This window comes from Protomyctophum parallelum (assembly GCF_964188405.1).
Source record: "Protomyctophum parallelum genome assembly, chromosome: 9".
NCBI lineage: Eukaryota > Metazoa > Chordata > Actinopteri > Myctophiformes > Myctophidae > Protomyctophum > Protomyctophum parallelum.
The window spans coordinates 13,800,778-13,817,334 of NC_139706.1; the positions used below are offsets into that span (position 1 = coordinate 13,800,778).

At 41.8% G+C, this 16,557-nt stretch overlaps 1 protein-coding gene across 1 annotated transcript; it reads left to right on the plus strand.

Moving 5' to 3' along the window:
• Positions 1 to 10,226: 10,226 nt before the first annotated feature.
• LOC310864421 (DELTA-sagatoxin-Srs1a-like) lies at positions 10,227 to 10,613 on the plus strand (the record flags this gene model as incomplete). Its single annotated transcript, XM_083773111.1, has 1 exon — positions 10,227 to 10,613. One exon carries the CDS (start codon positions 10,227 to 10,229, stop codon positions 10,611 to 10,613), a length of 387 nt encoding a protein of 128 aa, XP_083629237.1.
• Positions 10,614 to 16,557: the final 5,944 nt, after the last annotated feature.

Consider the following 16,557-nt stretch of genomic DNA (forward strand, 5'->3'; position numbering starts at 1 on the left):
AAAATTTAATGAAAATAACTCAAAAGACTAGTACACTTCAAAATTCGTCACAATCAACACCGCTGACCATTCAGGTGTGGCCGCACAACCTGGCACGTGGCTGACCAACATGGCTGACCTTATAGGCTCCTGCTGGGCACGTATCAACGTAGCAGGTCATATGAAGATCCTGGGCATCACTGTACTGTACTACTCTTCACAGTGAGGCACGTATCAACGTAGCAGGTCATGTGAAGGTCCTGGACATCACTGTACGGTACTGTAACGCCTCACAGTGAGACTCTACTGGCAGCAGTGATGAGCAACGTGCTACAGTAGATTCTAGGGATGCACCCAAAAGGACATTCTTATTGGCCGAAACCCAATACCGAATATAGGAAACTAGTTTAGTTTGGTTTGGTTTGGTTTGGTTTGGTTTGGTTTGCGTTGCGTTGCGTTGCGTTGCGTTGCGTTGTGTTGCGTTGCGTTGCGTTGCGCTGGTTTGCTTTACTTTACTTACATCTTGTTTGGTTGATGGACAAGGCATAGGCTGAAGCTGCTAAACGCTTATTGATGCCTATCCTTTGTACATACCGGTTTACTTTATACCATTTATATTTACATTCAATACTTCATGATTATGACAAACCGTAGTGCTTGTAGTAGGGATGTCACAAAGTGACCATCAGCCAAATCGAATAGTCGCCAGCTCTGGCGATTAATAATCGATTAATCGAACCCACCCCACACCCCAAAAAAGAAAAAAAATGTTTTTTTTAAATTATCAATATCAGATAAAACTTTCAGACTTTAAGATTTCATATTATGCACATGCCATGGTCACATAACCATTATATGTTGAGTGCATGCTTTGATGGTTACAGTTTTATAATCAGTTTTGATGAGTAAACCTTTGTGGAGATCTTCTCAGTGCCATTCAGGATGGAAAATGAAATCCATTTGGATTTGGGGAGAAGTTGTTTCATAAGGGGCTGGTATGAAGTACTTGATATAAAGAGAATCGATTTTCGATTATGAAATATTAAAATCGATTTTGGAGACTACGATGATTAATCGTAAAATCGATTAATCGGCGGCATCCCTAGCTTGTAGCCGCATTTTGATCACGTCATCACAACAAAACATTAAAAGTACATAACCCCGTGTTTTGACTATTCATTGATATTCATTGATACTCGGCTAGATACTGTACTCCTGGTGAAACATTACTCGACTACAGATAAAAGTTGCTCAGTCAAGCTCAAGCCCAAGCTTTTTTTTTAGGAAATCGTAGGACATTCAATCTGTGACGGCATAATTCAAGGTTAGTGCCTCTGAGATGGCGTTATTGGGAGCGAGTGGTATGAATATTTGGGTATTGTCCGCAGTATAGCAGTGAAATTGAATGACAAAATATGTGGCTATGTATAACGAGAAGAGCAGCCTGGGCCCATGAAGTGCAGAGCCCTGCGGGAAATGCCTGACATTTGGGACTTGGTCTGTACATGAAATAGTTGCGTGAAACGGAGCTGGGTTCTATGAAGCAGATATGGGAACTGAGCCGTGATGAGAGTGCAGAGTTACAGGAACCAAGGTGAGGTGATATGCGGCAGAGCAGAATGGTATGATTCACATAATCAAATGCTGTGCTAAGGTGAAGGCGGTGGAGATGGACAGGAGGCAATGCCCTGCCCCCATGCTCCATAGTCTATAGCAGGGCTACTCAACTTCAGATGCCTCAAGGGGCCACTCAGCAAAAATGTTTGAAATGTTTAGAATTTTTTGAAACAGACTACATGACTATAGTAAAACATTAAGGAACAGAGAAAAGAGTAAAAAGCCACATCTCCATTGAGGTGAAATCTCAATGAACAACAACATTGTGATGAATGATGAAATTACAAAACGAGATAATAATTATAGATAACAATTATAATGAACAGATTATCCCAAGTGGAATAAATAAGTAAGTGTAATTATACTCAACTGACATCAGACCATATCACTTTCTCTTGGAACAAACAATACAATTCCTACAATCTTGTGCAAAACAATGAAAATAACAAATTATATTTTGTATTGGTATGACCATGATCGGCCGCAGATACCTTACGCAGAGCTGAATGTGGCCCACGGGCCGTGGGTTGAGTAGCACTGGATGACACAAAGCCCTGCCCCCAAATGCTCTCACTACATATTATGTATATTCTTGCCATTTGTGTCACAAGACTCACAACATGAAAAGGAACTCAAGAACTGAATACATAGAACGTACATTTTGAATCCAGGTAAAAACAGATGCATATATTTTGTTCTTTTTACTTGTTAGCAGTCGTAGTATAACAAGTATAACAAGTAGTTATACAAAGCTTGTAGAGTACCAGAAATACGGTGAGGCAGCTTTCTGTTTCTAGTACGGGCCGACGGACTGGAATAAACTCCCGCTACAGCTTAGACAGGCTCCAGATCTGTAGACGTCTTTAAAGCACAGCTCAAAACCCACCTTTTCAGTTGAGCTTTTAAAACCTTATTCTTATTCGTGTGCTCATTGTTCTGCATTTGCTACTGGTTTCATGCTCTATGTGTTATTGTCTTATTGTTCTGCCTGATTTGCTGCCGCCGGTTGTACGCTATTTTTGCTTGTTTTAATGATATTTTCTGCCCCCCATAAAAGCACTTTGCGCTATACATTTCTATATCCAGAAAGGTGCTATAACAAATAAATAAGGTTTATCATTATGTGTCGGTGCATACAGTCAGTGTTGACGAAAAATGTTCGTCGACTATACCTTTTTTCACTGACGAAAACTAAATGGAAACTAAATGAAAACTAAGCTGTGAAGACTAAAACGAAGACTAAATGTATTGACAATTTCGTCAACAGATAAAAACTAGACTAAAATTCTAGGAAGGGAATAAGTATACATCATTTTACACTTGGTTGCATGCTGAAAATAGCAGATCTACAAGCACACTGCGACGCGTTGTATGCTTGTAGATCTGCTATTTTCAGCAAGTGTAAAATCAGTCATTACGACGGCATCAAGGCCCGCCAAAATACATTTTAGTCGACAGATTTAGTCGACTAAAATCTTATGACATTTAGTCGACTAAAACTAGACTAACACTAAAACATTCCAGGTGACTAAAATATGACTAAAGCTAAATGAAAACTATTCAAGAGACTATGACTAAAACTAAATTCAAAATTTGCTGCCAAAAACAACACTGCATACAGTACGGTACTGTATGTATGAACCAGATCGACATCAGTGGTGATTGGTGACTGACATGTTGTTTGCACCAAAGGCGGTGTTTTTCCAGTTAACATGGCTGCTGCCTCCATTGGTTCCACTGTTGCTGAAGTTGAACTCCTTCCAACTCATCGCCAGTGCAGCATTACCATCAGCAACTATAGTGACCACACACTCACCAGTCGCAGGTATTAATGTCCACCTATAGTGACCACACACTCACCAGTCGCAGGTATTAATGTTCACCTATAGTGCCTCTGAGATGGCGTTATTGGGAGCGAGTGGTATGAATATTTGGGTATTGTCCGCAGTATAGCAGTGAACTTGTGGTGAATATGTGGCCAAGCATGTATAACGAGAAGAGCAGCCTGGGCCCATGAAGTGCAGAGCCCTACGGGAACTGCCTGACTGACATTCCAGGTGACTAAAATATGACTAAAGCTAAATGAAAACTATTCAAGAGACTATGACTAAAACTAAATTCAAAATTTGCTGCCAAAAACAACACTGCATACAGTACGGTACTGTATGTATGAACCAGATCGACATCAGTGGTGATTGGTGACTGACATGTTGTTTGCACCAAAGGCGGTGTTTTTCCAGTTAACATGGCTGCTGCCTCCATTGGTTCCACTGTTGCTGAAGTTGAACTCCTTCCAACTCATCGCCAGTGCAGCATTACCATCAGCAACTATAGTGACCACACACTCACCAGTCGCAGGTATTAATGTTCACCTATAGTGACCACACACTCACCAGTCGCAGGTATTAATGTTCACCTATAGTGACCACACACTCACCAGTCGCAGGTATTAATGTTCACCTATAGTGCCTCTGAGATGGCGTTATTGGGAGCGAGTGGTATGAATATTTGGGTATTGTCCGCAGTATAGCAGTGAACTTGAATGACATACCTGCAAAATATGTGGCCAAGCATGTATAACGAGAAGAGCAGCCTGGGCCCATGAAGTGCAGAGCCCTACGGGAACTGCCTGACATTTGGGACTTGGTCTGTACATTAAATAGTTGCGTGAAACGGAGCTGGGTTCTATGGAGCAGATATGGGAACTGAGCCGTGATGAGAGTGCAGAGTTACAGGAACCAAGGTGAGGTGATAGGCGGCAGAGCAGAATGGTATGATTCACAGAATCAAATGCTGCGCTAAGGTCAAGGCGGTGGAGATGGACAGGAGGCAATGCCCTGCCCCCATGCTCCATAGTCTATAGCAGGGCTACTCAACTTCAGATGCCTCAAGGGGCACTCAGCAAAGTTCCAAAAGTTTGAAATGTTTAGAATTTTTTGAAACAGACTACATGACTATAGTAAAACATTAAGGAACAGAGAAAAGAGTAAAAAGCCACATCTCCATCAATAAGGTGAAACCTCAATGAACAACAACATTGTGATTAATGATGAAATTACAAAACGAGATAACAATTATAGATAATTATAATAAACAGATTATCACAAGTGGAATAAATAAGTAAGTGATTACTGATTACTCAACTGACATCAGACCATATCATTTCTCTTGGAGCAAACAATACAATTCCTACAATCTTGTTCAAAACAATGAAAATAATAATAAATAATATTTTTTTCTTGGTATGACCAATAAAAAGATACCTTACGCAGGGGCTGCATGCGGCCCACGGGCCGTGGGTTGAGTAGCACTGGTCTATAGGATGACACAAAGCCCTGCCCCCAAATGCTCTCATATGTATATTCTTGCCATTTGTGTCACAAGACTCACAACATAATGAAACTCAAGAAGCTCTTGAAGAACTGAATACAGAAGAACGTATACATTTTGAATCCAGGTAAGAACAGATGCATGTCTTTTGTTCTTTTTACTTGTTAGCAGTCAAGTAGTTATACAAAGCTTATAGAGTACCAGAAATTCAGTGAGGCAGCTTTCTGTTTCTAGTACGGGCCGACGGCCTGGAATAAACTCCCGCTACAGCTTAGACAGGCTCCCGATCTGTAGACGTCTTTAAAGCACAGCTCAAAACCCACCTTTTCAGTTGAGCTTTTAAAACCTTATTCTTATTCGTGTGCTCATTGTTCTGCATTTGCTACTGGTTTCATGCTCTATGTGTTATTGTCTTATTGTTCTGCCTGATTTGCTGCCGCCGGTGCGGCCGGTTGTATGCTATTTTTGCTCGTTTTAATGATATTTTCTGCCCCCCATAAAAGCACTTTGCGCTATACATTTCTATGTAGTTTTTTTTTTTTGTCGACTAAAACTAAGACGAAATTTTTTCGTTGACTATACCTTTTTTCACTGACGAGAACTAAATGGAAACTAAATGAAAACTAAGCTGTGATGACTAAAACGAAGACTAAATGTATTGACAATTTCGTCAACAGATAAAAACTAGACTAAAATTCTAGGAAGGGACTATAAGTATACATCATTTTACACTTGGTTGCATTCTGAAAATAGCAGATCTACAAGCACGTTCTGTGCTTGTAGATCTGCTATTTTCAGCAAGTGTAAAATCAGTCATTACGACGGCATCAAGGCCCGCCAAAATACATTTTAGTCAACAAAATCAACTAGATTTAAGGCCTATTCATAGTCTGGATTTTCGGTGGTGAGGTGACCACCGCTCCGGTGGTGAGCTGACCACCGGAGCTGAAATAACGTTGAGCGGTAAAAACAGAGAGAAGGGCTGGAGCGGTGGTGCTCTTCACCGCGGCTCGTGACGTCATGTTGTAGTTCGGTGGTCACCCCACCACCGAAAATCCAGACTATGTATGAGCCTTAAGTCGAGTAAAATCTTATGACATTTAGCCGACTAAAACTAGACTAACACTAAAACATTCCAGGTGACTAAAATGTGACTAAAGCTAAATGAAAACTATTCAAGAGAATATGACTAAAACTAAATTCAAAATTTGCTGCAAAAAACAACACTGCATAACGTATATATGAACCAGTGGTGATCGGTGACTGACATGTTGTTTGCACTCTGGCCAGGCGGTGTTTTTCCAGTTAACATGGCTGCTGCCTCCATTGGTTCCGCTGTTGCTGAAGTTGAACTCCTTCCAACTCATCGCCAGTGCAGCATTACCATCAGCAACTATAGTGACCACACACTCACCAGTCGCAGGTATTAATGTTCACCTATAGTGACCACACACTCACCAGTCGCAGGTATTAATGTTCACCTATAGTGACCACACACTCACCAGTCGCAGGTATTAATGTTCACCTATAGTGACCACACACTCACCAGTCGCAGGTATTAATGTTCACTTATAGACCAATTCAGAAACGGGTCCCCTGGTCGCAGCGAACATATTTCCTGTAGGCGGAGACGACATATCCGCAGCTTCTTCTACTACATTGAATGGTAGAGTGACTGATGTTAGTCTGCTCAAAAACGTTACTCTTTTACCTGCTTTTTACTAACACTAACTTTACAAAGATGCCCAGAACATCGGGGATGAATCTGTGTAGTTTATGGCTGCTCCAACAGTAGTGGCAATTAACATTCAACTTTGGAGAAAAACGCAATGTCAATGAAAAAATACACCGCAGTGGCTGAGACCAGAGCCATAGAGTAATGGTTGAGATGAAGCAGTGAAAAGTCTTGAAAGACACACAACGTCAGTCTTACCCAACACCCAATCTTTCTGTTGTATGAACACAAGGCTGCTGTACTTTATACCTCATACTAAGCATTTAAAGTATGAGGTACAGCGAACCCTTTTGGTGTTTTATGCATTGTTATACTTTAGCCATTGAAAAATAGCAGATCTACAAGCTCATAGCGCGGCACCGAGTGCGGCACCGAGTGCCACGCTATGAGCTTGTACTGTAGGTCTGCTATTTTTTTTAAATCGTGAAAATGTGGCGCAAATCTTTGAATATATATTCTTTCAGAGCCAAAGTTTTTTAACTAAAATCTTTGCTTCTGGGGGGGGGGGGGGGGTCCATGGAACAACATATTTTCAGATGGGGGGTCGGCCGCCAATTACATATAATCTTGGGGGTCCTTGAACAGAAAACTGTCAGGATTTAGAAAGCATTTGTAGAATTGCCCTCAGGTCTAATTGGGTTAAGCATGTACGTGTCGAGTGACAGCTGTACACAGAGATTTACGTCTGGCTCTAAAACGTTCTTTCCTTCTCCCCACTGTTATTAAGCATGTACGTGTCGAGTGGCAGCTGTACCATAGATTTACCGGCCCAAATAGGCCCGTGCGGTGAGTGCACGGTGGAGTTCCAGAAGTCACCACTCAGTGCGACAAATTCATCACCACGCAGCTGGCGTACCTGTTCTCCGTGCCCTTCGACTACAACCTGTACTCAAACTGGCACGCGGCGGGGTTCTTCAGCCCGAGCAGAAACTGCAACCGCGACCTTTGGAGTGAGATGTACCACGGTTCCGAGAACGGATTTGACACTCGGGTGTCCCAAGACTTGTTCCACCTACCTACAACCTTCGTTGACTCCACCCCCACATGCGCATTTGTTATTGTGTTTGTATCATGTCGCCGAGCAGAGCAGCACCAGAGAGAGTATACAGAAAAAAACAACTCAGAGACGAGCTGTGTTGCCACAAATCCCCCCCCCAACGCAGCTTTGGACCCACATATAGACAGATGTCTGGAAACCTACTAAAAAGAACTGGGTGGTGTGGATGGAATGTCAGGCACGAGAAAGTACATAGCCTACTTTGTAGTATTGTAGCTATGTTGACAACTTCAGCTAAACCAACCAGCAGCTAATGCTAATGTTGCCTCTTTTCTAATATATATAATATAATACGAAAATAAAACGATACATTTGTACATTGCTTGGACAACAGAAAGTCTGAGAAACTGTTTTAATTATAGTGGACTAAACCATAACTCACCAGGCCTCATACAGCTGTCCAGATGTAGTAGCTTCTTATTTTCTTTTTTGATAAAACAAATATCTACTCTCTCTCTCTGAGGCGCTTTCCTTTCCACCGGTGGAAATGGCCTGGGTTCTATTCTATCTACTCAGCTTATATGGTTATATACATGTAGAAAAAGTATCTGAAAGAAATAAACAATTCTAAATCTGACTATTGCAAAGAGTTATGCAAACAACAGTGCAACGTATTATGCAAACAAAGTCAAATGGCACCAAATGACAGTACAGTAGGCCTAGCCTAGTGCATCCATGGGACCCCCAGTTCCACGGATGGGTCCATTATCAATACTAAAAAGGTTAGTCAATCTGTAAGTTAGCCTTGCTGTTTGAAATGAATTAATTAATTTGACATTTGAATATATAGGAGTCATACATGTATAGCTGCATAGAAAATATGTAATTAAAAATGTGCAAATGTTGCAGTGAACATTTGGAATATTATTTTATTTGAATACAATCATAGTTTCATATGAAAGAGATTGCTATCAAGTTGTTTTTCTGTTTTTCATTTAGACCACTGAATGTGGAGGCCGATGACCCGGGTGACAGCTCCTACCTTGACACAGACATACTGTATGGAGGTCATAGCCGGATGTCAGGGGAATGCCTGATATCCACCTGCAGTAAAGCTTTAACACTTCTATATTCCTTCCTATATAATATATTTTGTAACTGCAAATCATGACTGACAATAACTGAACCAGATATTTTATACAAAGAAAGTGGCTATCATCACTGTTATACACTGATTTGGTAGAACATTGTGGCATTGTAGACGCTTTGTATTGCTTACACATTACAATTTGAGGAACCAAAAGCATAGATAGAATGTTACTATTGTTTACTTCTAGGTGTGCCAATTGAAATATTGAATCAAGCCGCAATGCATGCATACTGCTTACCTGTATGTTTATTTTGAGTGAATGGTTGGGAATGGAGATTTTTGCATACTGTCATTCTAATGCACTGGCTTTTAGAGAACAATCTTGTGGAAGTAAAAAGAAAAAAACATACTGCATTACTGTGTCCTTTTCCATTGTAAGATGCAACCAATGTTATTTGTCATGAAATTGATATTAGTGATAAATATTGAACTCCAGCTAGAAGCATTCAAGTCTAGCTATAGCTGGACAGTTTTTTACTCTTCACATGATTTCACTGTTACTAACATGGACAGTAATATGTACTTCTTACACTGGTATCAGACATGGTCAAATTAATCCTGGGCCAAATGAGACTATTATCAGACCATTTCTAATGAAGTTGACCATTCACATTGCAGTGTCAGTTCCACAGCTGAAATGTGCAAATGGGTAGGCCTACAGTATGTCAAACTGAAACAGTTGAATTACTGGTAAAGTAATAAATGATTTTGACTGAAAGATATAATTGACAATAAAAGTATAAAACAGACGTGATTATAGTTCGGTAAACTAGCTAATGTCACATAGACCGGGATATTCCACTAATATGACAGCTCGAAAAAGACAGCAGTTTAGTAGAATTGACTCTTCAGTTACAGTAATATACACACCACTACCTAAAGTAGCCTAATATTGACATGTACAACGAACACTTATGGACAGGGTTGAATATCAATTCGGAAGCTACAATTACAAGATAGCATATCAAGTCTCTAGAACAAACAAGCCTGATATTTAGTCTGTCGTAGATGTATTTCTCGATTCTGACATGTCATAATCGATATCTACGAGTCTAAATCCTAGGCAACAAACCATTTGATGCCATAACGGCAACAATGCATGAATGCACTCAGATAAGGACCACGGTTAGCCTGGTTTAGCATACACAAAAGACAACGTAAGAAGTTGGCAACAGCTCTGACGTCAGAGCCACTCAGATAATCTAAAATATCTAAAACCAGAGATTACACAAAAAATAACGCCAGGAAAGTGTTCTAAATCTTATAAAGGTCATTGATATATATTTTATATATTTTTATATTTTTTATATTTTAGTAAAAAGTGTCCCTTTAAGCATGTACGTGTCAAGTGACAGCTGTACACAGAGATTCACGTCTGGCTCTAAAACGTTCTTTCCTTCTCCCCACTGTTATTAAGCATGTACGTGTCGAGTGGCAGCTGTACCATAGATTTACCAGCCCAAATAGGCCTGTCCGGTGAGTGCACGGTGGAGTTCCAGAAGTCGCCACTCAGTGCGCGGGGCACCGTCGGTTGCTTCGCCTACGAGCTCCAAAACCCCCGCGACAAATTGGTCACCACGCAGCTGGCGTACCTGTTCTCCGTGCCCTTCGACTACAACCTGTACTCAAACTGGCACGCGGCGGGGTTCTTCAGCCCGAGCAGAAACTGCAACCGCGACCTTTGGAGCGAGATGTACCGCGGTTCCGAGAACGGATTTGAAAGACGTTTAAAAGATTTTAAAGTGGAGGCCACGATGACGGACACTTGCACGCCCGTCATGACTGTGAAACTTTATAACGCCTGAGTTCAGGGTTGTTAAAGTTAAAGGGACATTTCACAGCTGGAAGAAACTGCAGTCACTCAATGTTAATAGTATTTTTTAGTAGATAACCATATAGCACAATTTGATATGCACCATGAATCTAGGGTGCAAATTGCAAATTTCAAATTGTGCTATGGTTATCTAGATGTCATGATCTAGGGCCTAGATGAAATCTGTGTGTTTGACTGGATTGCTGAATTCCTACAATGCCCATGATGCTTTTAGTGCACTTCCCCTCCTTGTGGAGAGGGGGGGAGGCTGCATGGAGGTGTGACTTTGTAGTCCAGGAACTCTGTCTTTTTTGGTCATGGACATGGCGTCATGCCTAAAATATATAAGAATAAATCACACCTGTGTGAACTGAGTGGTGCAACTCCCCTCTTCCCCTGCCTCTCTCTTTCTCTCTCTCTCTCTCTCTCTCTCTCTCAGCCAACAGTGCAACACTATCTCTCTCTCTCTCTGTGTTTCTGGCACAACAGCGCCACTTTTGCCCCTGCATGTACTCATAGCCACACACATAGCCACACACATAGGTTAAGGTTAACACGGACATTGCTGTTCCTTGTAGTGGTTGCACCACTCAAAAACATATTATACACATAAAAAAACCCAGGAAAGTGTTTCTTGTGTCCTAAACATCATTAAAATAAGCTCTGGTTTCAAAAGGGGTGAAGTGGCCCTTTAAAGGGAGTGCAAGTGATATGTTTGGGTTAAAACAAAAAGGTTTCTGTCATAATATGTAACTGTACGAATAAATGGGAAATGTACTTGTCCGAAGTGCCTCAAAAAGTTAATGTCAAGCCCTGTAATATTACGTTTTTTGGATGTCAGTCTGTAGGCCTATACCTGTTTGATGCCTGTAATATAACATGAATGTTTTTGGAAAGACTTTGGGCTTCTATTATGATGGGTTACTTTCTATTTTATTACAGCTGGATTTTTTATTGTCTTTGTTCCTCTTAATTTTGTATTACACTGTTTCTATACTTCTCAGTATTACATGTGTACACTTTAGTAAGTATAAAAGATTCAATATAATAATGTGTAATGGTCAAGAGGTGCACGGTGCAGGATCCAAAACAATGAAAGGTAAGGATATCCGGACACCGTTTTAAAAGTTCCCAAAATGTATTGACAACGGGCAAAAAATACAACGTTTCGGCCTCGTCAGGTGACGTGTCAAACTAGGGGGTTTTCATGATTCTGAATCCATTCCAAGCATTGGTTTAGCACGAAAAACACTCCTTGGGATAAAGACAGCCGTCATCACAAATGTAATGAGGTCAGCACAAATGTGATGAGGTCAGCACATTTGGGCACATTTGGGCAAGTGGCTATGGCCGCATTTGGAGTGTTTTTCTTGCAAACTAATGCTTGGAATGGGTTCAGAATCATGAAAAGTATAATAAAATTTATAATATTTTTGCTGTTGATGGTACCCCATCTTTCGGCAGCTGTCCCCAGGTTGGCAGAGGAAGTGTAGCGCCCAGGATTACATTAGATGATTGACACTGGGTGAAAAAATGGGTTGCAATTTTTTTATATAAAATTATTATAAAAAAGACTACTAGACTACTGTCAATTATAGGCCCTCCCCTCCGGTGTCAGGTCAAAGAAAAACGCTTGACTAAGCTTTCCCTCTCTCCACCATTCTCTTTCCTGGGCCTCGCCCTCGGAGTGAAAAAAACAAAAACAAACGCTAGGGGTCCATGTGGTCAACAGCCCACAGTGCTTTATGTATTTGTATTGTATTTGGTTGCAGTTTTGACACGGGACAGCGGATTTCAAGGACAGAACATGAAATTGAGATCCCCATTCCAGTTTTAATTAGACGTGCATGCGTTAGTTGGTTGGTTGGTTGGTGTGCCCCGTGGCCTATAGCAAGCAGCATACACAGTCTCCCTTTGTGTACATTTTCTCTCCCATGATATACACCCACAAGTACATTTTGCACCCGCTCCATTTCGTGACGACGACAGGTCCCAGGAAATAATTCAGGAAATAATTCTCCGTTCATTTTCCTCATAGAAAGTATTTATTTAAAGACGTTTAAACCGCAAACAAAGCCAACTCGGATCGTTACAAATCATGACAACAAACACAATATTTGGGCCGAACAAATAATTACAAAGAAGAAAAACAAGAAAAAGTACCCTGCCCTACTCTTCCTTCTAATTAGAAAAAAAAAGCCAGCCGACTGGCTGGGACACTGATCATTTCATATTGATGACATTAGGCTTTACCAAACGGTGGGAATGCACAAGCTTTGACAGCTGCAGCTTAATATGACCTATTTGTGTCTGTGCATTATTCTATTTGTTCTAGCTAGGCTGTAGCAGAGCCTTAGATATAGACAGAGTTACGCAAACTGCGTTCACTTCATGGGGCCAGTCCAATGGCGGCTCTCCTACATAGACTTCTATTGAGAATGGGGACAACCAACTGGGACAAGTCCTGGAGCGGAAGTAGGAAGAAATGCATTGGACTCAGACAAAAGCCCAGCTTTAATGCTCTTAAATCCCTTTATTTTAGATTGTTTTGTAGTAATAGTACAACATAAACATTACAGAGACTTTAGTTGTTACTGTACAATACTTTAAAACAGTTGTCATGTTGCACACATGCTTAAAATAGGTCTTATTTGCGCCACCCTTGTTGAAAACAATGTATTTCCAACTCCAGCTTGTCCCAGTTCAGGCTGCATGAACAGCGCTCGAGCGCTCGGTTTCTGCCCCCTTAATATCGTAACTCTTCTGTTAGATGGCTCTGGGCTGTAGCTACTAGAACCAGACAGTGGCCTTGTGGTTAGAGCGTCTGCCCTGAAACTGGGAGGTCGGGGTTCGATCCCCGGCCGGGCCATACAAAAGACTGTAAAAATGGGGCCAATGCCGGCACGCACACTCACACACACACAGGCCAGGGAGGAAAGCTTGTACAGTACAGCACCACTCACTTCAGACAGGTCTGATATTTTATAATCTGGGGACGTCCCCAAGGGGTTGAGAACCCCTGTTGTAGGCAATGTGACACGTTCTCCAATAACGCGCATGCGTGTGCGAACTATACTGCACGGCGCCCGGCCTGCTTACCGTGATGAGGACCGGGAACCAGTAGCTGAGACGCCGCGTGCCGCTGTCGATCCGGTCCGTTAGGGACTGATCCGATCCCCTCCGGTTCTTCTCCATCGCCGCGGCAACCACGTTTTAGTTTTAGAACCCTCCACACACACACCCATGAGGCTCTGACGAGCCGACCGCCGATCACGGGACTGTACAGGATTCAACAGTCTAAACTAACCACTGTTTGAGTCAGACGTGAACATGCATCCGACTGTCTGTCTGGTAGGTGACATTTCGGACAAAAACGTGGCTTCCTTGAGAGTATCAAAATAGGTGTAAACCTCCTCAAAGGAAGGTTTCTTACTTCCCAGAGAGTTCAATGTTTGGCGTGGAGTCGGTCGGTCTCCCCAAAGATCCGGAGATCACGATTCAAAATGTTCCATGAAAATATGTATATTGTCTTTATTCCGTATAGTTGCTGAACATTACTACGTTCAAAATGTGGCACCTGGAGCCATAACTATACTGTGGCTTTAGTACAGACAACGTCAAAGTGCTCGACCTCTTGTAGCAAAAACACTCAAAAAAGAATTGGACAGCCAAACTATAGTGCTGCACCATTCTTGCTCACATTTGGAAAGTAGATCGCATAGGTGTCTGAATCAAGATCGCAAGATCCCGTGAATCTCTACAAGTAGACAGGCTCCACGGGAAACTGCAGGTTGCTGAGTCTTCTCCCAGGATACAGAGCAAAACAATTAAAAACACTCCCCACTATAGTTAGTCACTTCCACGTGGTGACAAAACGTTCTCTCTGTAATCCTCCTGTAAGCGTCATGCATCTTCTGACCACAAGGAACGGACATCCTCCTTGACGTGAGAGAGGTGTTCCGTGTTGGACTGGAGAGAACCGGCCTATCTTTCACATGCAAGTAATCGTGTGATTCTGCAATAGCGTTGCACAACCGACCACAGCCAAACTGTGTGTGTGTAGTGTGTGCGTGTGCGTGTGCGTGTGTGTGTGTGTGTGTGTGTGTGTGTGTGTGTGTGACCTCCCGCTGTCAGTGGTGATTAGACGATCAGAAAGACTGACGAGTCAAAGGGCGGATTAATTGGACATGAGAAACACCAACACACACATGCACACGAACACACGCACACACACAGACACACGCACGCACGCACACACTCACACATTTTTAACCTGTTTGTCGTATACATGCGCTTGTTTGATGTTTATTATAATGCAGAGAATGTCAACTCTTTTAACGACGCAATCCATTTAACGAGTCACAGGCGCTGTGAACCAAGTTAATTATAGCGTCCCGTTAGAGGACACGAACCCCACAAACCCTAACTCACATATACAAGAAGCCCCTAACCACTGAACCCATTGAGACCCCAGACCAGATTCTGTATACAATGCAGTGTTGTTTTTGGCAGCAAATTTCTATTTTAGTTGTAGTAATAGTCTTTGGAATGAAACTTCATTTAGTTTTATAGTCACATTTTAGTGAGTTGTTTTAGTGTTAGTCTAGTTTTAGTCGACTAGATGTCATGTGATTTTAGTCGACTAAATCTGCAGGTGATTTAGTCGACTAAAGTGTATTTTGGCGGGCCGTTGGCGGGCCGTTCTTAGTTTTCATGTACTTTCCGTTTAGTTTTCGTCAGTGGAAAATGTCGTCTTAGTTTAAGTCGACAAAAACAACCCATTGAGAGTGAGACCCGAGACCAGATTATATACAATGTCTTCTAAATCATGACAGTTTTCTGAAAAACCCTATGTTTCCATATCAGTGGTTCTCAGACGATTCCATGAAGGACCCCAGAATGATATTATGTATGTGGCCGGCGGCCCCCATCTGATAATATGTTGTTCCTGGAAACAGGGAACATAAACACAAACATATTGTGTTTTTTCATTTACTGTTTTCATTTATTTTTAATGATTCTTTTAGAATCTATACTCGGCCTATACTCCTGGAGGAGGTTATTTTCCAAAAGAATTATAACAGGAGCACAATTTGAAATTTGCACTCTATGGCCCTCATTTATCAATGGAGGGTCAAATCTGCCCCAAATTCGAGCCTAGGTTTTGGAGTACACTCACGTCGGCACGACATTTATAAAGTGATCCCAAACAGCTGATCCTTCCTTAATTTTATTCCTAGCAGTGATAAATGTGACGGCTGAAATCAATCTGGCACGCCCTATGAAATCAAGCCTCGCCCTCGTTTTTGCGACATTAACAACTGCAATACAACCAAACAACGTATGGAAACCACAGTTACATGCTGGAAAAAGCCAATAAAAAGCCTTGATGAACCCCCCCCCCCCCCCCCCCCTCCTCTCATACAAGGTGTCACAGCGCGACACATTGGCTGTAGATGTGCTAGTTTCAAATGGTCGAAATGTAAATAGGGCAATCAAAATCTACAAAGTAATTAGTAACTAAAGTTGTCAAATAATTGCAGTGGAGTACAAGTAGGCTACAATATTTGCCTCTGAAATGCAATGGAGTAGAAGTAAAAGTACTGAGAATTTGCCATAATCAAGTAAAGTACTACAAATACCTCAAAATTGTACTTAAGCTTACAGTACTTAAGTTAATGTTGTAGTTTCCAGTATCAATGGTTCACGGCCGGTTCCGTGAATGCACGGAAGGTTCCAGAAATCTAAAACGGAACCGGATCTAGAATGTATGAGAGAACAATGCAGCTAGATGACTGGTCTGTGACAGTCATATCACAAAGCAACAGCAGGGGGTGCCACAATGACATCACAGTCGCACGCACACACGCATGCACGCACGCACACACGCACGCACGCACGCACGCACATGGAGGTTCAGATTGGGACACCTGCAT